The 24855-nt window shown below is 37.2% G+C and overlaps 1 protein-coding gene across 1 annotated transcript in view; it reads right to left on the reverse strand.

Moving 5' to 3' along the window:
• Positions 1 to 2716: 2716 nt before the first annotated feature.
• LOC115225281 (cleavage and polyadenylation specificity factor subunit 6) overlaps positions 2717 to 24855 on the reverse strand; it is a 77172-nt gene continuing 55033 nt past the window's right edge. Inside the window, exons 15-20 of the mRNA XM_036513924.1 lie at positions 17124 to 17254; positions 15983 to 16048; positions 12668 to 12756; positions 12079 to 12191; positions 5655 to 5802; positions 2717 to 2981 (exon numbers count right to left, since the gene is read on the reverse strand). Coding sequence (XP_036369817.1) covers positions 2786 to 2981; positions 5655 to 5802; positions 12079 to 12191; positions 12668 to 12756; positions 15983 to 16048; positions 17124 to 17254 — 743 coding nt within the window. The 3' untranslated portion in view covers positions 2717 to 2785. The remainder of the gene's footprint in view (positions 2982 to 5654; positions 5803 to 12078; positions 12192 to 12667; positions 12757 to 15982; positions 16049 to 17123; positions 17255 to 24855) is intronic.

The raw sequence follows: 24855 nt of genomic DNA on the forward strand, positions 1-24855 counted from the left end.
AGTAGTGGTGGTGGTGGTGGTGGTAGTTTTAAAGATGGTTTCAAATGGGAGACTTAAGTGTTGTGAAGATGGTACCAGCAACAGAGGCCTGAAACGTAAATTTGCAGTTATCAATAAAACAAGTATATACGTACATACATACATGTACACACGTGTATATATGTGTGTGTGTATATATATATATATATATATATATATATATATATACATACACACACACACATATATATATATATATACACACACATATATATTTATACACATACACACACATATGCACATATATATACTCATACATATATACATATGCAGACACACACATACACAAATGTGTATATATAAAAAAATGTTGATGGAAATATAATGAGTGGGGGAGAGGGTAATGTATTGAGTACTGATGTAGAGAAAATCTGCCAAAGGCTTCAGACAGTCTCGCAGAACAGGAACGAAAGGGGACCCATCCCTCCGTCCGAACAGTCTGTGACACCAACAGTTGTATCACTTGGCTGCCTTAAGAATCATAATATCCTTTTTCAGACTAGAAATATGGGTGTTTTGTTCATCATCCTTAAACAACCTTTATTCAAAAACCCTTTTGAATGGGATGGGTTACTCAAGCTGAAGAAAATTCTAACCACCGGGCCCCACCTTCAAGGTCATGCGCTGTTTATCTTGATATGAGATCACTATGTTGTGCACATATGGTTGTGATGCATGTGCCTGGTGTACTGTATCAGATGGGTAGTCATGATGGGTATATTGGGGTTCGTATATTTGTACCCCAGCATTACTTTGAGGGTGTGTGCTGTTCTCTCACTCAATAATGATAATAATAATAATCCTTTCTACTTGAAGCAACAAGGCCTCAAATTTGGGGGAAGGGATTAAGCCGATTACATCCACCTCAGAACGCAACTGGTACTTATTTAATTGACCCCGAAAGGATGAAAGGCAAAAAGTCGACCTCAGTGGAATTTGAACTCAGAACTTAGTGGCAGACGAAATACCGCTAAGTATTTCACCCGGCGTGCTAACGATTCTGCCAGCTCACTGCCTTAAATATAATAATATAATAATAATAATATGCAGCAAGGAAGGTGTTTATAAGCCATTTAAAAATATACAAAAACCATTAGATTCACTTCAAAATTCCATGCTGCACGGAATTTTGTCAGCGAACAGGTTGCGGTCTCAAAGCAATGAAAATATTTTGGCAAATTAAATTTAAATGTTGAAGTGAATCTAACAAATTTTGTGTGTTTTCAAATGGCTTATAAACACCTTCCACGCTGCAGTTGTTTTTGTTTCAGCACACGATCTCAGATCAGGTCACATGCTATGCAAGTACATCTCTGTAATAATAATATGAAAGCTTGGTAAATTTAGAATGTAGCAGTTCACTGTTGGGTGTAACCATCTTCATGATGGAGGGTTTTTTAGGTCATAGCATTGAACCATTAACACTGTGGCCCTAAGATGGTGCTGAACCTTGCATTCTGTCAGACTGGAGCAAAAAACTTTGTCCAAGGATTTAGCACAATGATGGCCAGTGCTTAATAAAAATAATAATAATAATAATGGTTTCAAATTTTGGCACAAGGCCAGAAGGTTTGGAGGAGGGAGTAAGTTGATTACAATGACCCCAGTGTTCAACTGTTACTTATTTTATCGACCCCACAATGATGAAAAACCAAGTCAACCTTGGCTGAATTTGAACTCAGAATGTAAAGACGGACGAAATACTGCTAAGCATTTCACCCAGCATTCCAACAATTCTGTCAGCTCAATAATAATCTTTCTAATATAAGGCATAGGGCCTGAAATTTTGAGGGAGGGGGCAAGTCGATTAGATCGACCCCCAGTACGCAACTGATACTTAATTTATCAACCCCAAAAGAATGAAAGGCAAAGTCGACCTCGGCGGAATTTGAACTCAGAACGTAGTGACAGGTGAAATACCTTTAAGCATTTCATCCAGCGTGCTAACGATTCTGCCAGCTTGCTACCTTAATAATAATATTAATAGTCATCATCATCATTTAACATCCGCTTTCCATGCTGGCATGGGTTGGACGGTTCAACTGGGGTCTGGGAAGCCAGAAGGCTGCACCAGGGGCCCAGTCTGATCTGGCAGTGTTTCTTCTACAGCTGGGTGCCCTTCCTAACGCCAACCACTCCGTGAGTGTAGTGGGTGCTTTTTACGTGCCAGACGAGGCTGGCAAACAGCCATGATCAGATGGCGCTTTTTACGTGCCACCGGCACGGGGACCAGACGAAGCTGGCAACGGCTACGAACGGATGATGCTTTTTACGTGCCACCGGCAAGGAAGCCAGTCGGGGCAGCGCTGGCAACGGCCACGTTCGGATGGTTCTCTTACGTGCCACCGGCACTGGTATCACAAGCTACAAATTCCATTGATGTTGACAGATTACGATTTTGATTTTGATTTTCACTTGCCTCAACAGGTCTTCGCAAGTGGAGTTTTGTGTCCCGAGAAGGAAAGGAATGCATAAGTGGGCTGGCTACATCCCAGGTAGAGACCACATAATAATAATAATAATAATAATAATAATAAAAAGCTTGTGTATGAAAGCTTGTAGTGCTTATCAACTGATAAACAGATACCTAATCACTGGTGCATATCACTCACTACTAAACATTGTGCAGACATTACCTCAAAGAACACAACCTGCCCCACACACATCAGAAGAACTCACATTTTGTTTTTTTGTGTTTTTTTGGATCAGTTTTCTTCAACGGAAACCTCTAGAAAGTCTCCTGTCTTCAGTGACGCCGATATTCTCTCTCTCTTTCCCGATCTCTGTCGCGGTCTCTGTGCCGCTCTTCGTGGTAGCGGTCGCGGTCCCGACTCCGCTCTCTGTACTCGCGGTCGCGACTGCGAGAACGGTGTCTGCGACTGCTCTTCTCTCTGTCCCGGTCCCTCTCCCTCTCGCGGGAACGAGATCGACGAGTGCTGCTCCTGAAACAGAACAAGGGTACACCGATGACATACGGCAGATAAAAATCTTGAGGAAAATTCAAACATTTACATCTCCCCTCCCTATCAGAAACCCCATAACTCTGCCCCACTTCTTTCCTTTATCTTTTACTCGTTTCAGTCATAGGACTGTAGCAATAACCATTTTAGCCATTTTGAAATGTGGCGCGAATTGGCAATATGACGTAATGTCTTTGCCGAAGAATTATCATTTTCGTTTTTTTCCATTGGTTAATATAACTGCTCATATAAAGATTCTAAAAGTTTCGGAAAAATATTTGTAATGGATTTCGATTCTTTTAAGTCAAGTTGAGCAGTTATAAAAACCCTGGATTTGGGGAAAAACTTTAGTGTTTGTTGGATGTCACTGCACTCCACGACACTCACTCTTTTGAGATATTGGTAATTTTCATGCCATGTCTAAAGTTAATCACAAATCTATTATGATTTGTTGGTTAATGTATTAGCTAGAATTGAGAAATCAGTTAATGAAATTATAGTCGTTCTTCTTCACGACAAAGTTATCTTTCTTTCCTACTGTAAATAATATAAAATGTTATATTTATATAATAAAACTAATTAAAAAGAAAATGTTTCTCTTCACGTTTGTTTTTCAACTGAGCATAAATAAATATGCATTTCTGTAATCCTTAATTTATGTTTTCTTATAGTGGTTTAAAGGACACGAAGAAAATATTATACATACATGTCATTAATATTCATAGCGTTTCATGCGTATATGTCTATATGACATTATAACTGCAGTTAGGGTTTTAGGTATAATGATAACACTAAGTATAAGTGACGTTAATCATATTCTCCCTTACTCAGAAAGAAACCAAATAAAATAATATAACCTAAGAGAAAGCTTAAGGTAGAATAAGCAAAACTGCCATAGGACTGTGGTCATGCTGGGGCACAACAATGAAGGGTTTAGTTCAGGGATTCTCAACTATTTTTAATACTATTTTATTCAGGTGGACACCCATCGCGATTCAATGTTTAAAAATCTAGTTTTATAGAAACTTCTTCCAAAATCCATATTTTATTTTTCACACATAGGTTGAACTATGTAGGGTGTTAGAGAAAGAAACCTGGCTGTTTCTTTCAATACATTCCAATACATACATCTAAAGCAAAATTTTTCAGGGGCCCTTAACCCTTTCGTTACCAACCTGGCTGAAACTGGCTCTGGCTCTGAGTACAAAGGTCTTGTTTCCATAAGTTCTGAATTAAAATCTTCCACCAAACCTTAGTCACAATTTATGTTCCTAACACTAGCTTAATGATAACTAAGTTATTTTACTGAATTCTTTGTGTTATTTAAAAGTAACTGATAGAAACACAGAGCATCTCAACAGAAATATGGTAACAAAATGGTTAAAATATATAATAGAGAAACAATTCTTAACCCTTTTGATACCAACCTGGCTGAAACCACTTCTGGCTCAGAGTAACAAATGTCTTGTTTTCATAAGTTTTGAATTAAAATCTTCCACGAAACCTTAGTCACAATTTATGTTCCTAACACTAGCTTAACGATAATTAAGTTATTTTACTAAATATTTTGTTATATTTAAAGTAATTGAAAGAAACACAGAGCATCTCAACAGAAATATGGTAACAAAAGGGTTAAAATATATAATAGAGAAACAATTCTTAACCCTTTTGATACCAACCTGGCTGAAACCACTTCTGGCTCAGAGTAACAAATGTCTTGTTTTCATAAGTTTTGAATAAAAATCTTCCACGAAACCTTAGTCACAATTTATGTTCCTAACACTAGCTTAACGATAATTAAGTTATTTTACTAAATATTTTGTTATATTTAAAGTAATTGAAAGAAACACAGAGCATTTCAAAATAAATACAGTGACGAAAGGGTTAAAATACTCTCTGAGTCTCCAATTTTCTATTTTGCTTGTGTGGACCCCAAAAAATCATATATGACCTCCAGGGTTCATATAGATCCCCCATTGAGAACCACTGATACTGTTTCTCAACCATTTCTTTATCTGTGGACCCTTTTGATTATTATCATATTCTGGGACCACCACCCCCTCCTTCCAAAATCCCTATTTTGTTTTTCACACATTCACTTGCACTGGTTGAACCATGAAAAACATTCGGGAAAGAAACCGGTTTCAAAATATTTTTCAGCACTTGTACGTGTGCTCCACATGCGACTCTGGCACACATACTTTACATAGCATGCATGTTCTACATACGGCACCAGCATGCGTGCTCTACACATGGAGCTGGGCATGCATGCTTTACATGTGGTGCTGGCATGTGTACTTTGCACGTGCTCTACATGTGACATTGCCATGTAGGATCTACATGTGCCGCTGGTATGTGTGTCTATATGCAGCACTAGCATGTGTGCTTTACATGTGGCACCACCATGTATGCCCTAAACGTGGGATTGGCACCGACACACATGCTCCACATGTGACACCGGCATACATGCTTTACATGTGCTTTATACATGGCAGCAGCATGGTACTAGGATGTGTGCTCAACACATGGTACTGGCACACATGCTCTATACATGGCACCAGTATGCGAGCTATATATGTGACACCAGCATGCATGCTTCATGAGGCACTGGCACACGTGCCTCTCACTTTTATAATTATATAAAATGTCACTCACTTGGATCCGTACGACTTCTCTTCAATCCCATGGAGCGTGTCCTGTAAAGAACTAATCAGGATTTTACATCGATCATCACCTGCAATCTTCGATTGCTTGATCAGTGATATTGCTGTGACAAGTGTCTCAATGGCACTAGCAAAGTCACCTGTAAAACAAAAGATAAAAGAACCACATTGAATATGGGTAAATAAATAAATGACAATTTCAAAGGCTTCAGGTAAAATAGCAATACTTATTACAGGTAAACAACCACATTAGTTACAAGTCCATGACCACAATGGTAACAAATCAACCCCAAAACAATGAATGGTAAAGTTAGTCTTCTATTATAGTTCCATTGACATCTCGGATGTTTTATAGGAATATCAAATCTACCCCAGTATATCACTGCTACTTTATTTTACCAACCCCACAACAATGAAAGGTAAAGTTAGTGTTAGTCTTCTATTATAATTCCATTGACATCTCGGATGTTTTATAGGAATATTAAATTTACCCCAGTATATCACTGCTACTTTATTTTACCAACCCCACAACAATGAAAGGTAAAGTTAGTGTTAGTCTTCTATTATAATTCCATTGACATCTCGGATGTTTTATAGGAATATTAAATTTACCCCAGTATATCACTGCTACTTTATTTTACCAACCCCACAACAATGAAAGGTAAAGTAGTGTTAGTCTTCTATTATAATTCCATTGACATCTTGGATGTTTTATAGGAATATTAAATCTACCCCAGTATATCACTGCTACTTTATTTTACCAACCCCACAACAATGAAAGGTAAAGTTAGTGTTAGACTTCTATTATAATTCCATTGACATCAAGGATGTTTTATAGGAAATTAAATCTACCCCAGTATAATCACTGCTACTTTTATTTTACCAACCCCACAACAATGAAGGTAAAGTTAGTGTTAGTCTTCTATTATAATTCCATTGACATCTTGGATGTTTTATAGGAATATTAAATTACCCCAGTATATCACTGCTACTTTATTTTACCAACCCCACAACAATGAAAGGTAAAGTTAGTGTTAGTCTTCTATTATAATTCCATTGACATCTCGGATGTTTTATAGGAATATTAAATCTACCCCAGTATATCACTGCTACTTTATTTTATCAACCCCACAACAATGAAAGGTAAAGTTAGTGTTAGTCTTCTATTATAAATCCATTGACACCTCAGATGTTTTATAGGAATATTAAATCTACCCCAGTATATCACTGCTACTTTATTTTACCAACCCCAAACAATGAAAGGTAAAGTTAGTGTTAGTCTTCTATTATAATTCCATTGACATCTCGGATGTTTTATAGGAATATTAAATCTACCCCAGTATATCACTGCTACTTTATTTTATCAACCCCACAACAATGAAAGGTAAAGTTAGTGTTAGTCTTCTATTATAATTCCATTGACATCTTGGATGTTTTATAGGAATATTAAATCTACCCCAGTATATCACTGCTACTTTATTTTATCAACCCCACAACAATGAAAGGTAAAGTTAGTGTTAGTCTTCTATTATAATTCCATTGACATCTTGGATGTTTTATAGGAATATTAAATCTACCCCAGTATATCACTGCTACTTTATTTTATCAACCCCACAACAATGAAAGGTAAAGTTAGTGTTAGTCTTCTATTATAATTCCATTGACATCTTGGATGTTTTATAGGAATATTAAATCTACCCCAGTATATCACTGCTACTTTATTTTACTAACCCCACAACAATGAAAGGTAAAGTTAGTGTTAGTCTTCTATTATAATTCCATTGACATCTCGGATGTTTTATAGGAATATTAAATCTACCCCAGTATATCACTGCTACTTTATTTTACCAACCCCACAACAATGAAAGGTAAAGTTAGTGTTAGTCTTCTATTATAATTCCATGACATCTCAGATGTTTTATAGGAATATTAAATCTACCCCAGTATATCACTGCTACTTTATTTTATCAACCCACAACAATGAAAGGTAAAGTTAGTGTTAGACTTCTATTATAATTCCATTGACATCAAGGATGTTTTATAGGAATATTAAATCTACCCCAGTATATCACTGCTACTTTATTTTACCAACCCCACAACAATGAAAGGTAAAGTTAGTGTTAGTCTTCTATTATAATTCCATTGACATCTCGGATGTTTTATAGGAATATTAAATTTACCCCAGTATATCACTGCTACTTTATTTTACCAACCCCACAACAATGAAAGGTAAAGTTAGTGTGAGTCTTCTATTATAATTCCATTGACATCTCGGATGTTTTATAGGAATATTAAATCTACCCCAGTATATCACTGCTACTTTATTTTATCAACCCCACAACAATGAAAGGTAAAGTTAGTGTTAGTCTTCTATTATAAATCCATTGACACCTCAGATGTTTTATAGGAATATTAAATCTACCCCAGTATATCACTGCTACTTTATTTTACCAACCCCACAACAATGAAAGGTAAAGTTAGTGTTAGTCTTCTATTATAATTCCATTGACATCTCGGATGTTTTATAGGAATATTAAATCTACCCCAGTATATCACTGCTACTTTATTTTATCAACCCCACAACAATGAAAGGTAAAGTTAGTGTTAGTCTTCTATTATAATTCCATTGACATCTTGGATGTTTTATAGGAATATTAAATCTACCCCAGTATATCACTGCTACTTTATTTTATCAACCCCACAACAATGAAAGGTAAAGTTAGTGTTAGTCTTCTATTATAATTCCATTGACATCTTGGATGTTTTATAGGAATATTAAATCTACCCCAGTATATCACTGCTACTTTATTATCAACCCCACAACAATGAAAGGTAAAGTTAGGTTAGTCTTCTATTATAATTCCATTGACATCTGGATGTTTTATAGGAATATTAAATCTACCCCAGTATATCACTGCTACTTTATTTTACTAACCCCACAACAATGAAAGGTAAGTTAGTGTTAGTCTTCTATTATAATTCCATTGACATCTCGGATGTTTTATAGGAATATTAAATCTACCCCAGTATATCACTGCTACTTTATTTTACCAACCCACAACAATGAAGGTAAAGTTAGTGTTAGTCTTCTATTATAATTCCATTGACATCTCAGATGTTTTATAGGAATATTAAATCTACCCCAGTATATCACTGCTACTTTATTTTACCAACCCCACAACAATGAAAGGTAAAGTTAGTGTTAGTCTTCTATTATAATTCCATTGACATCTCAGATGTTTTATAGGAATATTAAATCTACCCCAGTATATCACTGCTACTTTATTTTACCAACCCCACAACAATGAAAGGTAAAGTTAGTGTTAGTCTTCTATTATAATTCCATTGACATCTCGGATGTTTTATAGGAATATTAAATCTACCCCAGTATATCACTGCTACTTTATTTTATCAACCCCACAACAATGAAGGTAAAGTTAGTGTTAGTCTTCTATTATAATTCCATTGACATCTTGGATGTTTTATAGGAATATTAAATCTACCCCAGTATATCACTGCTACTTTATTTTATCAACCCCACAACAATGAAAGGTAAAGTTAGTGTTAGTCTTCTATTATAATTCCATTGACATCTCGGATGTTTTATAGGAATATTAAATCTACCCCAGTATATCACTGCTACTTTATTTTACCAACCCCACAACAATGAAAGGTAAAGTTAGTGTTAGTCTTCTATTATAATTCCATTGACATCTCGGATGTTTTATAGGAATATTAAATCTACCCCAGTATATCACTGCTACTTTATTTTATCACCCCACAACAATGAAGGTAAAGTTAGTGTGAGTCTTCTATTATAATTCCATTGACATCTTGGATGTTTTATAGGAATATTAAATCTACCCCAGTATATCACTGCTACTTTATTTTATCAACCCCACAACAATGAAAGGTAAAGTTAGTGTTAGTCTTCTATTATAATTCCATTGACATCTTGGATGTTTTATAGGAAATTAAATCTACCCCAGTATATCACTGCTACTTTATTTTATCCAACCCCACAAATGAAAGGTAAAGTTAGTGTTAGTCTCTATTATAATTCCATTGACATCTCAGATGTTTTATAGGAATATTAAATCTACCCCAGTATATCACTGCTACTTTATTTTACCAACCCCACAACAATGAAAGGTAAAGTTAGTGTTAGTCTTCTATTATAATTCCATTGACATCTTGGATGTTTTATAGGAATATTAAATCTACCCCAGTATATCACTGCTACTTTATTTTATCAACCCCACAACAATGAAAGGTAAAGTTAGTGTTAGTCTTCTATTATAATTCCATTGACATCTTGGATGTTTTATAGGAATATTAATCTACCCCAGTATATCACTGCTACTTTATTTTATCAACCCCACAACAATGAAAGGTAAAGTTAGTGTTAGTCTTCTATTATAATTCCATTGACATCTCGGATGTTTTATAGAATATTAAATCTACCCCAGTATATCACTGCTACTTTATTTTACCAACCCCACAACAATGAAAGGTAAAGTTAGTGTTAGTCTTCTATTATAATTCCATTGACATCTCGGATGTTTTATAGGAATATTAAATCTACCCCAGTATATCACTGCTACTTTATTTTATCAACCCACAACAATGAAAGGTAAAGTTAGTGTGAGTCTTCTATTATAATTCCATTGACATCTTGGATGTTTTATAGGAATATTAAATCTACCCCAGTATATCACTGCTACTTTATTTTATCAACCCCACAACAATGAAAGGTAAAGTTAGTGTTAGTCTTCTATTATAATTCCATTGACATCTTGGATGTTTTATAGGAATATTAAATCTACCCCAGTATATCACTGCTACTTTATTTTATCAACCCCACAACAATGAAAGGTAAAGTTAGTGTTAGTCTTCTATTATAATTCCATTGACATCTTGGATGTTTTATAGGAATATTAAATCTACCCCAGTATATCACTGCTACTTTATTTATATCAACCCCACAACAATGAAAGGTAAAGTTAGTGTTAGTCTCTATTATAATTCCATTGACATCTCGGATGTTTTATAGGAATATTAAATCTACCCCCAGTATATCACTGCTACTTTATTTTATCCACCCCACAACAATGAAAGGTAAAGTTAGTGTCAGTCTTCTATTATAATTCCATTGACATCTCGGATGTTTTATAGGAATATTAAATCTACCCCAGTATATCACTGCTACTTTATTTTATCCACCCCACAACAATGAAAGGTAAAGTTAGTGTCAGTCTTCTATTATAATTCCATTGACATCTCGGATGTTTTATAGGAATATTAAATCTACCCCAGTATATCACTGCTACTTTATTTTATCAACCCCACAACAATGAAAGGTAAAGTTAGTGTTAGTCTTCTATTATAATTCCATTGACATCTTGGATGTTTTATAGAATATTAAATCTACCCCAGTATATCACTGCTACTTTATTTTATCAACCCCACAACAATGAAAGGTAAAGTTAGTGTTAGTCTTCTATTATAATTCCATTGACATCTTGGATGTTTTATAGGAATATTAAATCTACCCCAGTATATCACTGCTACTTTATTTTATCACCCCACAACAATGAAAGGTAAAGTTAGTGTTAGTCTTCTATTATAATTCCATTGACATCTCGGATGTTTTATAGGAATATTAAATCTACCCCAGTATATCACTGCTACTTTATTTTACCAACCCCACAACAATGAAAGGTAAAGTTAGTGTTAGTCTTCTATTATAATTCCATTGACATCTCGGATGTTTTATAGGAATATTAAATCTACCCCAGTATATCACTGCTACTTTATTTTATCCACCCCACAACAATGAAAGGTAAAGTTAGTGTCAGTCTTCTATTATAATTCCATTGACATCTCGGATGTTTTATAGGAATATTAAATCTACCCCAGTATATCACTGCTACTTTATTTTATCCACCCCACAACAATGAAAGGTAAAGTTAGTGTTAGTCTTCTATTATAATAGGAATATTTAATCTACCCCAGTATATCACTGCTACTTTATCAACCCCAGAAGGACAATAGTGTCCAAAGATACAACTCCAAGAATGGGAATGGAACCCATCATTTCTTGAACGAGTTTAGTTACCTAACCACTGTGGCATGCATCATCTCATCCCTTTTGTAGCAAACCACCCATTAAGTGTTAACTTAGTAGAGGAGGAGTAAGGGACGAAGAAGGGGAAGGAAGAAAGGAAAAAAAAAAAGAATGAGAAAAAGGAAGAAGAGAAACAGGAAGAATAGGAATGAAAAGGAAATAAAGGAAAGAGGAAAAAATAAAAGAGAAACGGAAAATAAGGAGAGGAAAATAATGTGGAGAAGAAAGAAGAACAAGGATGACAAAAAAAAGGATGACGTAGATAAAAAGGTGACATAGAAGGGGTTACCTGCACTGGCGTCTTGTACTGCACGAGAAATCGCACTACTGGAGACAGTTTTGTTTCGCTGGAAAATCTCCTCGAATTCTTGTTCGCTGATGGCAGGGGATGCAGATTCATGTCTGAAGGGAGATGGAGATGGAACATATTTAGAAATAATAATAATAATAATAATGAGAAAAAAAAAAAGGCATCTAGGTGCAGGTGTGGCCATGTGGTAAGAAGCTTGCTTCCCAACCACAGGCTTCCTGTTTCAATCCCACTGTGTAGCACCTTGGGTAAGCGCCTTGTGCTATAGCTTCGAGCTGACCAAAGCATTGCAAGTGGATTTGGTAGACGGAAACTGAAAGAACAGCATTTTCAAGGGATGAGAAAATCAATTACATCGTCCCCATTGTTTGACTGTTACTTAATTTATCGACCCAGGAAAGGATGAAAGGCAAAGTTGACCTCGGCAGAATTTGAACTCGGAATATAAAGACAGATGAAATGCCACAAAACATTTCGCCTGGCGTGCTAACGAAATAATAATAATAATAATAATACAGGCGCAAATCCTGAAATTAGAGAAGGAATAAAAATAGAAATTGAAAGTCACCTTTCTGGGGGTCTGCCATAAGGATCATTGGGGTAAGCAGCAGGGGGAGGTGGCCTGACGTACATGTCTCCAGGTTGTGAATGGGGTGGCTGAAATAAAAGCAGAGTGAGAGGATATATTAAAGGGTTTTAATGGGAAGTAAATGGAAATTTGTCTGGAAGATGAAGAATAAATGGGGGGGGGAGAAGAGAGACAAGGGGGGAGGAGAGAAATGGGGGGAGACGGTGGAAGAGAAGAGAGAGAAGTGGAGTGAAGGAAGGGGGAGTGGAGAGAGGGAAGAGGGAAGGGGAGAGAGAGAAGGGGGAAGTGGAGAGAGGGAAGGGGGAAGTGGAGAGAGGGAAGGGGGAAGTGGAGAGAGAGATGGGGAAGTGGATAGAGAGAAGAGGAAAGTGGAGAGAGAGAAGGGGGAAGTGGAGAGAAAGAATGGAGGGAAGTGGAGAGAATGGAGAAAGGGAAGAGGGAGTGGAGAGAGGGAAGGGGGAAAGGAAGAGAGGGAAGGGGAAGTGGAGAGAAGGGGAGGGGAGGGGAGAGGGAAGGGGGAAAGGAGGAGAGGGAAGAGGAAGGGGAGAGAGAGAAGGGGGAAGTGGAGAGAGGGAAGGGGGAAAGGAGGAGAGGGAAGAGGAAGTGGAGAGAAAGGGAGGGGAGAGGGGGAAGTGGAGAGCAAGAATAGGGGAAGTGGAAAGGGAGAGAGAGAAGGGTGAAAGGAAGAGAGGGAAGGGGGAAATGGATAGAGAGAAAGGAAGGGGAGAGAATATAAAGGAGATGAGAGAAATGGGGGGGAAGAGAGAGAGAGAGAGAGAGAGCAGGAGTGGGTAGAAAGACATATATTTAGAGAGACAAGAAGAAAAACACTATCACCAGCCAAGACCCCGACACAAACCACACTACCACAACCGGCCCCTCTGTCAGTTACGACAGGAAGGGTCCCAGTTGATCTGATCAACGGAACAGCTTATTCATGAAATCCACATCCAAGTGGCCGAGTACTCCACAGACAACACGTAATCTTAACCCTCAGAACCCCCAACGGCCACCATTCCAGCTGCCAGCCACAGATACAAAGACCCTACCAACCGCTTTACCAGCTGTCACATTGTACTGTTTACAAATACCCTAGCAGCGGCTGCTTTACAGGCCAGTATTTTCTGCGTTGGAAATCCAGGCAGTAACTGCTGGTTTGACTGGCACCACAAGCACCAGTACTGGCAATAAACAGGGAAAAAAAAGGGTTAAAGATAATGTTGCCCTCTATTTGGCATTTTATTTCAATATGAGAGACAGAAAACAGATCTTTTCGGTTTCACCGGCAGTTTTTTAACATAATTTCTAGGTAAATAAAAAAATTTTAATTTCCTATACTGGTAGAATGTGTTTATAAAACATCTTTTTCTCTTGGCTTTATTGAGACAATTCTATAGTTTGTAAGATATTTGAGTCTTTTCAGTTTGAACGGCAGTTTTTTAAAATAATTTCCACATAACTAAACACTTTTAAACTTCGTATACTGGTAGAATGTGTTTATAAAACATCTTTTTCTCTTGGCTTTATTGAGACAATTCTATAGTTTGTAAGATATTTGGGTCTTTTCAGTTTGAACGGCAGTTTTTTAAAATAATTTCCACATAACTAAACACTTTTAAACTTCGTATACTGGTAGAATGTGTTTATAAAACATCTTTTTCTCTTGGCTTTATTGAGAAAATTCTATAGTTTGTAAGATATTTGGGTCTTTTCGGTTTGAACGGCAGTTTTTTAACATAATTTCCACGTAACTAAACACTTTTAAACTTCGTATACTGGTAGAATGTGTTTATAAAACATCTTTTTCTCTTGGCTTTATTGAGAAAATTCTATAGTTTGTAAGATATTTGGGTCTTTTCAGTTTGAACGGCAGTTTTTTAAAATAATTTCCACATAACTAAACACTTTTAAACTTCGTATACTGGTAGAATGTGTTTATAAAACATCTTTTTCTCTTGGCTTTATTGAGAAAATTCTATAGTTTGTAAGATATTTGGGTCTTTTCGGTTTGAACGGCAGTTTTTTAACATAATTTCCACGTAACTAAACACTTTTAAACTTCGTATACTGGTAGAATGTGTTTATAAAACATCTTTTTCTCTTAGCTTTATTGAGAAAATTCTATAGTTTGTAAGATATTTGGGTCTTTTCAGTTTGACCGGCAGTTTTTTAAAATAATTTCCACGTAACTAAACACTTTTAAACTTCGTATACTGGTAGAATATATTTATAAAACATCTTTTTCTCTTGGCTTTATTGAGAAAATTCTATAGTTTGTAAGATATTTGTTGTTTTTTTTTCTGCAATTTCAACCAATCACTGACATCTATTAAGGTAAAAAAACATTCTGTGCCGTATGAATATGTCCCTCGTTTAAGAAATAGGATCTTTTCGGTTTGAACGGCAGTTTTTAAAAATAATTTCCACGTAACTAAACACTTTTAAACTTCGTATACTGGTAGAATGTGTTTATAAAACATCTTTTACTCTTGGCTTTATTGAGAAAATTCTATAGTTTGTAAGATATTTGTTTTTGTTTTCCTTCAATTTCTGCAATTTCAACCAATCACTGACGTCTATTGAGGTAAAAAAAACATTCTGTGCCATATGAATATGTCACTCGTTTAAGAAACAGATTGGGTTTATTTACATTTCTGAAAAAAAAAAATGATACCCTTCCCCTCACCCCTAACCCTAAAACAGATTGAAATGCAATAGATCAATACTAGGGTCATAATTATGGGTGACAATTTCATATGACACTGCTAGAAAAAACTGTTCAAACCGAAAAGATCCCAGAAAACACATATTAGTGACACCAAATAATATTAGGTGCGGAAAAAGTTTTTTGGCTCTTTTACCCAGGGTTAGGGTGCCGAGGACTATGGATATCTGGGGTTCAGACGGTTAACTCAGTTCTGAGGGGGATTTAGCGTGATACTGAATGTGACATGGCTGACCTAGTGAATTACAGGTATGACTCCCTTTTGTCAGCCGAGTGGACTGAGCAGCAAGAAATAACTGGGACTCGGTCAGTTATGATGACAAGGGTTCCAGTCGACCCAATTAAAAGGACTGCTTGCTTGTGAAATTCAACGTGCAAGGGGCTGAGCACCCTACAGACATGTGCAACCTTAATGTCACTCTCCGGAGATTCAGCGTGTCACAGAATGGGACAGGGCTGACCCTTTGAAATACAGGTACAAGTCATTTTTGCCAGGTGAGTGGACTGGAGCAATAAAGTGAAATAATGAATGGAACAAGTAAAAGAGACAAGATATTAAAAGATATTACATGGTTTGCATGGAATTTGACGTCTGGGTCCAAGAAAGGTAGGGTTTCAAATTGCCCAACAGGAATCTGGAAATAAAAAAAAAACAAAAAAACCAGTTTTTAGAATTTAATTTTTGGTCCTGAAGGGTGTCCATAAATTACATTTACAGTTTGATAAACAAATAGAGAGTAATTGTAAGTGACAGAAGTTGTATTAATAATACCTATTTTTTTACTACCCACAAGGGGCTAAACATAGAGAGGACAAACAAGGACAGACAAACGGATTAAGTCGATTATATCGACCCCAGTGTGTAACTGGTACTTATTTAATCGGCCCTGAAAGGATGAAAGGCAAAGTTGATCTAGGTGGAATTTGAACTCAGAACGTAGCGGCAGACGAAATACCACAAAGCATTTTGCCCGGCGTGCTAACGTTTCTGCCAGCTCGCCGCCTTATCAATTGGTAATATTCATCCCTGCTTAAAAGTGTGTGTTGCGTTAGAACAAACTATACTGCAGTAGATAGCATGAGATTACCTCTCACATTGTCTTTTTGGTGCATATAAGCACTCTTGTTTACATCACTAGCAGGGGAATACCACTAGCACTTTCCCCCAAAATGCTGGCCTTGTGTCAAAATTGGAAACCAACACACACACACACCAGGGTTTCTTTCAGTTTTGGTCTATCAAATCCACTCACAAAAAAACTTTGGCCGGCACAGAGATATTGCGGAAGACACCTGGCCAAGGTATCAGAGGGATTGAACCTAAGACCATGAGGTTGGGAAACAAGCTTCTTGACCCCACAACCACGCCTTTGCCTACAATATATCATCATCATCATCATCGTTTAACGTACGTTCTCCATGCTAGCATGGGTTGAACAGTTCGACCAGGGATCTGGGAAGCTAGAAGGCTGTACCAGGCTCCAGTCTGATCTGGCAGTGTTTCTACAGCTGGATGCCCTTCCTAACGCCAACCACTCCGCGAGTGTAGTGGGTGCTTTTTACCTGCCACCTGCACAGGTGCCAGGCAAAGCTGGCAACGGCCACGATCGGATTGGTGTATTTTATGTGCCACCGGCACGGAAGCCAGTCAAGGTGGCGCTGGCATCGGCCACGATTTGGCAGAGTAAAAAAAAAAAAAGAAGTGCTTACCATGGGTCCTGTGGGTGGTGGCTGACCATGTTGTGGAGGGAAGAAGGCAGGGTTGACGTGTGGAGCAGGTGTTGGGGGGTGGCCAGGTGGTGGAGCAGATACTGGAGGGGGTTGATGCAGTGGGGGTCCACCTGAAACAAAGAGAAACAAATAAAATTAATTAAATAAATGGAATTGTTTTCATTGAGGTGAAAAGTTGTAAGAGAGGAAAGATGCTGGGAAGATGAGAGGAAAAGGTCGGAGAAGAGCAGTGATGTGGGAACAATGTGAGGCTAGAGAGACAGAGGTGGGGGGAGGGTATTGAAGAGAGAGAGAGAGAGAGAGAGAGAGAGAGAGAAAGGTGGGATAGGTGAGAGGGAGAGAGATAGGAGTGTTACAGTTGGAGGCAGGGGGTATGGCAGCTAGAGGCAGAGGAGTGTGGTGGCTGGAGGTATGGGGCATGGCAGTTGGAGGCAGGGGGAATAGAAGCTGGAAGCAGGGAGCATGGCAACTGGAGGCAGGGCAGTATGGCAACTGGAGGTGGGGCAGAAAGGCAACTGGAGGCGGGGCAGTATGGCAACTGGAGGCGGGGCAGTATAGCAACTGGAGGCAGGGCAGTATGGCAACTGGAGGCGGGGCAATATGGCAACTGGAGGCAGGGCAGTATGGCGACTGGAGGCAGGGAATGTTGCAGTTGGACGCATGGGGCAAGTTGTTGGAGGCAGGGGATATGGTAGCTGGGGGCAGGGAACATGGCAGCTAGAGACAGGGAATGTGACAGCAAGAGGCAGGGAATGTGGCAGCTGGAAGCATGGGGTGAGATGCTGGAGGCCGGGGGGTGTGACAACTTGAGGCGGGGAGCATGGTGGCTTGAGACAGAGGGGTGATAACTGGAAAGAGAGAGAGGTGACAGCTGTAGATAGGGGGCATGACAGTAGGGAGCAGAGGGGTGGAAGCTGGGAAATAGGAGCATGTCAGCTGGAGACAGGTGACATGGTGGAGGCAAGAATATGATAGTGATGATGATAGGTGATAGTGGTGTTAATAATAATGGTAGGGATACTGGGTGGTGGAGGGAATGGTGGAAGGCATGCCAGTGATGGTGATACAATTCAAGGAATACAACTACAACAAGTACATAATTTGAAGTACACAATTTTTCAAGTACATAAATCAACATATACAACAAGTTTAGGGTATATAATTTAATGTATACATACAACCTTGTACTGTAACAAATCAAAACAAAGATCGTTACCCCGAGTAATAACAAAAATGTTAACCCAAGCCCCACATGAATTTACCCCAAACAAAGTATATACCTATTTCTTTACTACCCACAAGGGGCTAAACACAGAGGACACAAACAAGAACAGACAAATGGATTAAGTCCATTATATCGACCCCAGTTCGTAACCGGTACTTATTTAATCGACACCGAAAGGATGAAAGGCAAAGTCGACCTCAGCGGAATTTGAACTCAGAACGTACCAGCAGACGAAATACGGCTACGCATTTCGCCCGGCGTGCTAACGTTTCAGCCAGCTCGCCACCTATATACAAACAAAGTATATACCATCCACACACACATGCCAATCTCTCGACCCCGAAGACGGAGACTGGTTTTACAGTAAAATCTATATGCATCCACTACTGGTTGCATATTCTTGACTTTTTGCACACTTCATCTGTCAACATTACAACTATCACATAATTCTGAGCCCCCAGAAACAGCTGTTGGGCCTAAAATACCAAAGCTTCTCCCCTTAGTTTCCTGCATCTTTTGTTCTATAAATACATAAATTTCTATACACTTATACATGAATGTTCATCTGAATCTCTTCAGTTTTTGCTTCTCTGTCTCTCTCTAAATATATATATTTTCTTGTATTTGGGTGTCATTTTGACTGCAGCCATGCTGGAGCACCGCCTTTTAGTCCTACAAATGAACCCCAGGACTTATTCTTTGTAAGCTTAGTACCTATTTTATTGATCTTTTTTGCCGAACTGCTAAGTCACAGGGACGTAAACACATCAACATGAGTCGTAAAGCAATGGTGAGGTAACAAACACAGACACACAAACATATACACACATTATATATACAATAAGCTTCTTTCAGTTTCCATCTACCAAATCCACTCACAATGCTCCAGCAAGGCCAGTCAAATGACAAATAAAAGAATATACATATATGTGTGTGTGTGTGTATGTGTGTATATATATATATATATATATATATATATTATATATATATATACTCAAAATAAGCAACAAGAATGACTCCGGTAATTTGGTACAATTGTTTCACACTACATCATTTTATTAAAAGTTGTAAGTATTACAGCAGATTTAAGATGCTGATTGCTCATCAGCCAATTATTATATAATTGGCTGATGTGCGAAACAATCGTACCAAATTACCGGAGTCATTCTTGTTGCTTATTTTGATTATAATCACCCCGCATATTTTTATGGATAACACCATACAAAATTCTGGTGCATCTAAATTAAGAACCATATTCATTCGAATCTAAATTTTTGCTGAACTATATATATATATCCCTATATGTATTTACATGTATATATGTATGTTATCTTTTACTTGTTTCAGTCATTAGACCACAGCCATGCTGGGGCATCGCCTTGAAGAATTATTTTTAGCCAAATGAATCAAGCCCTATACTTATTTTTTCTTTCTGTAACCCTGGTACTTATTCTATCAGTCTCTTTTGCAGAACCGCTAAATTACGAGGACATAAACACACCAACACCAGCTGTGAAGCAGGAGTGGGGGAGGGGTGGCAGAAACACAGTCACAAAGATGCACACACAGACACACAACGAGCTTCTTTCAGTTTCCGTCTACCAAATCCACCCACGTGCTTTGCTCAGCCCAAGGCACTTGCCCAAGGTGCCATGCAGTGGGACTGAACCCCCGAACCATGTGATTGGGAAGCAAGCGTCTTACTGTACAGCCATGCTTGAACTTATATATATATATATATATATATTTTATATATCAAACCCAAATGTGTTTATCTGCAGCATTCTCTCTCTCTCTTTACACACACATTTCCCAAAATAACAGATTTTATCCCAAATGCAGAAATTGTTATTCTTAGCAGACAAACTTGTTAACCCCAAAAGTTAACCCTTTCGTTACTGTATTTATTTTGAGATGCTCTGTGTTTCTTTCAATTACTTTAAACATAACAAAGAATTTAGTAAAATAACTTAGTTATCATTCAGCTAGTGTTAGGAACATAAATTGTGACTAAGGTTTGGTGGAAGATTTTAATTAAAACCTTATGAAAACAAGACATTTGTACTCAGAGCCAGAGCCAGTTTCAGCCGGGTTGGTATCAAAAGGGTTAAGAATTGTTTCTCTATTATATATTTTAACCCTTTTGTTACCATATTTCTGTTGAGATGCTCTGTGTTTGTTTCAATTAATTTTAAATATAACAAAGAATTTAGTAAAATAACTTAGTTATCATTAAGCTAGTGTTAGGAACATAAATTGTGACTAAGGTTTGGTGGAAGATTTTAATTAAAACCTTATGAAAACAAGACATTTGTACTCAGAGCCAGAGCCAGTTTCAGCCGGGTTGGTATCAAAAGGGTTAAGAATTGTTTCTCTATTATATATTTTAACCCTTTTGTTAGCATATTTCTGTTGAGATGCTCTGTGTTTCTTTCAATTAATTTTAAATATAAAGAATTTAGCAAAATAACTTAGTTATCATTAAGCTAGTGTTAGGAACATAAATTGTGACTAAGGTTTGGTGGAAGATTTTAATTCAAAACTTATGAAAACAAGACATTTGTACGGCAGAGCCAAGGCCGGTTTTAGCCGGGTTGGTAACGAAAGGGTTAAACATGCTAGTCCAAGCAAAGAGAAAGTATAAAATTATAAGGGAATTTGTTATAACAAATGGTAATTAAAAAAAGGGGGCTGTTATAAATTAAGTAGTTAAACCCAAATATAAGAATGGTTATCCTAAGAGGTGAGTTACATAAGTTAGAGAACAAGATAGCGAGATATGAACAGATGCTCTTAGATGAGGTGATATATTGATGTCAGTGTTTGTAGAAGAATAGGGGAGAGGCAAATACAGGGGACAAGATTCAGACATGAAAGGGATCATAATTAATGGAAAAACAAAACATGACACAATGTTGATTAAATAGAAATTATAATCAATATAATAATATACTTCGTGCATGTTAATATTCATAGAGAAGGGGATAAAAACCAGGGAATTCAACAGGGAGTAACGTTAGTAGATGCAAATTTGAAAAAGTCTGTTAGTGAACAAAACAAAAGAACCATGTAGATTATATATAAAATGACAGGGCACTGAAAAGTTCCTGGTTTTAAGGGTGTTGCGAAAGGCCTGGTTGGGGGCTCAACCTTCTGAGTTCTTTTACAGTATATATATATATATATATATATATTATTAAAATTTATGTATTGATTAAGTCTTTCCTTGTTTGTTTTGCAAAATAGTGGTTTTGTCTCGAATAATATTTTATAATATTTTACTATAAAATCGATTTAATCCTAAATCTGATTTTTTCCCTGTAAATTTGGATTTATTCCCTAATATTTATTATTATATATATATATATATATATACACGACAGGTTTCTTTCAGTTTCCGCCTACCAAATCCACTCACAAGGCATTGGTCGGCCCCAGGCTATAGTAGAAGACACTTGCCCAAAGAGCCAATTAAGGAACAAAACACAAAACCCATGGTGGTTAAATATAAATAATTTATAAGGAAGATCATTGTAGTTTGCTTGAAGCATTGTAGGATAGAAGATGGAAAAGGAAATGAGGAAAGTTTCTAACAATGCTGAGGTGAAAACTGACAAACCTTTATATATTTTGGACGCAAGGGGCCATATTCAGAAGAGTACGGTCAAAGAATCTACATAGACATACATTTCTGTACTTTTCTGAATATGAGCCTTTACACCCGAAATATATAACGGTTTATCAACTCTCATCACAGCATTGTTAGAAGCCTTCTTCATTTCCCTTTTCACTTATGATCAACCACCTCTTAGAGTACACCAGGCACATGCATCACAACCATATGTGCAGGACATGGTGACCTCGTATCAAGATAAACAGCATGACCTTGCAGGTGGGGCCCAGTTAGAATTTTCTTCAGGTCAAGTAGCCAATCCCACTGAAAAAGGGTCTCTAAAGGGATGTTGAACGAAAGACCCATGTTTCCAGAGTTGAATTATTCAATGATGCTCCCAGACTACTTCTGTCTGTGATCAGAAATGCACATATCGTCAGCCACTAAGGGACATGCTCAACTGGTTACGGTCAACCAACTGACAAGCAAATCTGTGGTATTGAGCAGAATATTTGCTGTAGCCCATCTTTTATACTAAGACAAAACAATGTACATGATAACACTTCCAATCAGTTAAGATCAGAAGCCATGAGAGCCACTGTCTGGTACTGCATCAGGGCATTCAAACTCCAAAGAATCCCTCTCAACACAAGGCTATGATGCTCCCCCACTACTTCTGCTCGTGATCAGAGATGCACATATCGTCAGCCACTAATGGACATGCTTAACTGGTTAAGGTCAAACAACTGACAAGCAAATCTGTGGTATTGAGCAGAATATTTGCTGTAGCCCATCTTTTATACCAAGACAAAACAATTTACATGATAACACTTCCAATCAGTTAAGATCAGAAGCCACGAGAGTCACTGCCTGGTACTGCATCAGGGCATTTATTATTATTATTATTATTATTATCATCATCATCATCATCATCAACATTACTTTTTCTTTTATTCGTTCCAGTTATTAGACTGCAGCCATGCTAAGCCTTGTAGAGTTTTAGCCAAACAAATCGCTCCATGGATTTGTATGCTTTTGAAAAAATGTTGGAAGTTATTCATTTGCTTTTTATAACCAAACTGCAAAGTCAGAGAGAGAGGCTGCAGACAAGTAAACAAACCAATGTCATGGAGTGAGGGTGGAGTGAAATGGGATTTTTGCAGAGGGTCAAAATAGGTAACACAAACAGGAGAGTGAAAATAAACAGAAAGGGTTGCTAAGCCTAAACGGGGTTCTGGTGGCGAACACGTAAATCAAGCTAGGACAGGAGACATTTGAGAACACGTCTTCCTTGCTTCAGCTACAATGGAGAGAAAGAAACACAAGTTAGGAAAAGAAAGACGGCTGATGGTCACGTGAGAACCACATGAGCAAAGGAGGAGTGAAGGAGAGAGTGACAGAGTAATAGGGAAGAATAGTGGGAGAAGAGGAGGTAAAAGAATAAGAGAGAGAAAGAGAGAAAAACGAAAGAGTAAAAAGGTCGCATAGAGTGCGCATCAAAATTATTAAGATAAAACTTACTTGGAAGAGAATGCGTGGCGTTCAATCATATAACAATACACATATGCATGTATGTATATATATATATATATATATATATATATATATATATATATATATATATCAAAATAAATAAAAGAATAAACGAATTTTCCATGCTGACGATAAACATAGGATAATTCATTCACCTATTTATTTATATATATATATATATATATATATATATATATATATGCATATATACATACGTATATGTACATACCTACATCTATACATATATATATAAGCATAGATATGCCTATATACATACGTATATGTACGTACCTACATCTATAAGTAAATACATATGCATATATACATACGTATATGTACATACCTACATCTATACGTGTATATATATATATATATATATATATATATATATATATATATATATATAGAGAGAGAGAGAGAGAGAGAGAGAGAGAGAGAGAGATAAGTAGATAGTTGGAGAGGTAGGTAGGTAATTAAATAGATAGGTAAGTAATTAATTAAATAGGCAGGTGGGTAATTAAATAGATAGCTAGGTAATTACTGTATTTTAATGTGTATAAGGAACCCTTTTTTGTCAAAAAATGAAGTTAAAAAAATATGGGAGTTTCTTATACATGGATAGTATTATAATCCCTTACAAAATCTAGGGGGTTACTTATACACGTTAAGACACAGTTGATAGGTAGGTAGACTGATGAGAGAGACAGACAGACAGAAAGATATAGATCAGTGGTTCTCAACCATTTTCTACTTGTGGACCCCTTTTGGTCCCTATTTTATTTAGACGGACCCTCATAGTCATTCAATGCTTAAAAAATATTCCTTTATATTTTTATAATTAAATATTTTGCGGGGGAATTTGTACAAAAATAATGATTAAAATAGTTTGTGTTATTGAAGAAGTATAACCAATTTGTTGTACATAAAAAGTTAACCCCAAAATCTTAAATGGACCCCCAAGGGCCACATGGACCTCGGTTGAGAAATGCTGATATAGACAGACAGGCAGATAGACAGATGGACATATATAGGCACAAGCATGACTTATTAGTTATGAAGTTTCCTTCCAAGCCAAGTGGTTCTGAGTTCAATCCCACTGCAAAGCAACTCGGGCAAGTGTCTTCTATCATTGGTCTTGGATGACCAAAGCTTTGAATTGGTTAGGGGGAAACTGAAAGAAGCCTCCTCATGTGTTGTGTGTTTGTGTCTGCTTGCTTTGATAGCACATGATAGTCGTAAACAAGCGTCAGTGTCATACAAGCAGTGTCGTTTGTCTCCCTCCCTCCCCTCTGCCAATCTTCTGTCGAAGCATGACCCGCAATGGAGAAAGACTACCTTGT

This window comes from Octopus sinensis, linkage group LG27, assembly GCF_006345805.1.
Source record: "Octopus sinensis linkage group LG27, ASM634580v1, whole genome shotgun sequence".
In the NCBI taxonomy this organism is placed as follows: domain Eukaryota; kingdom Metazoa; phylum Mollusca; class Cephalopoda; order Octopoda; family Octopodidae; genus Octopus; species Octopus sinensis.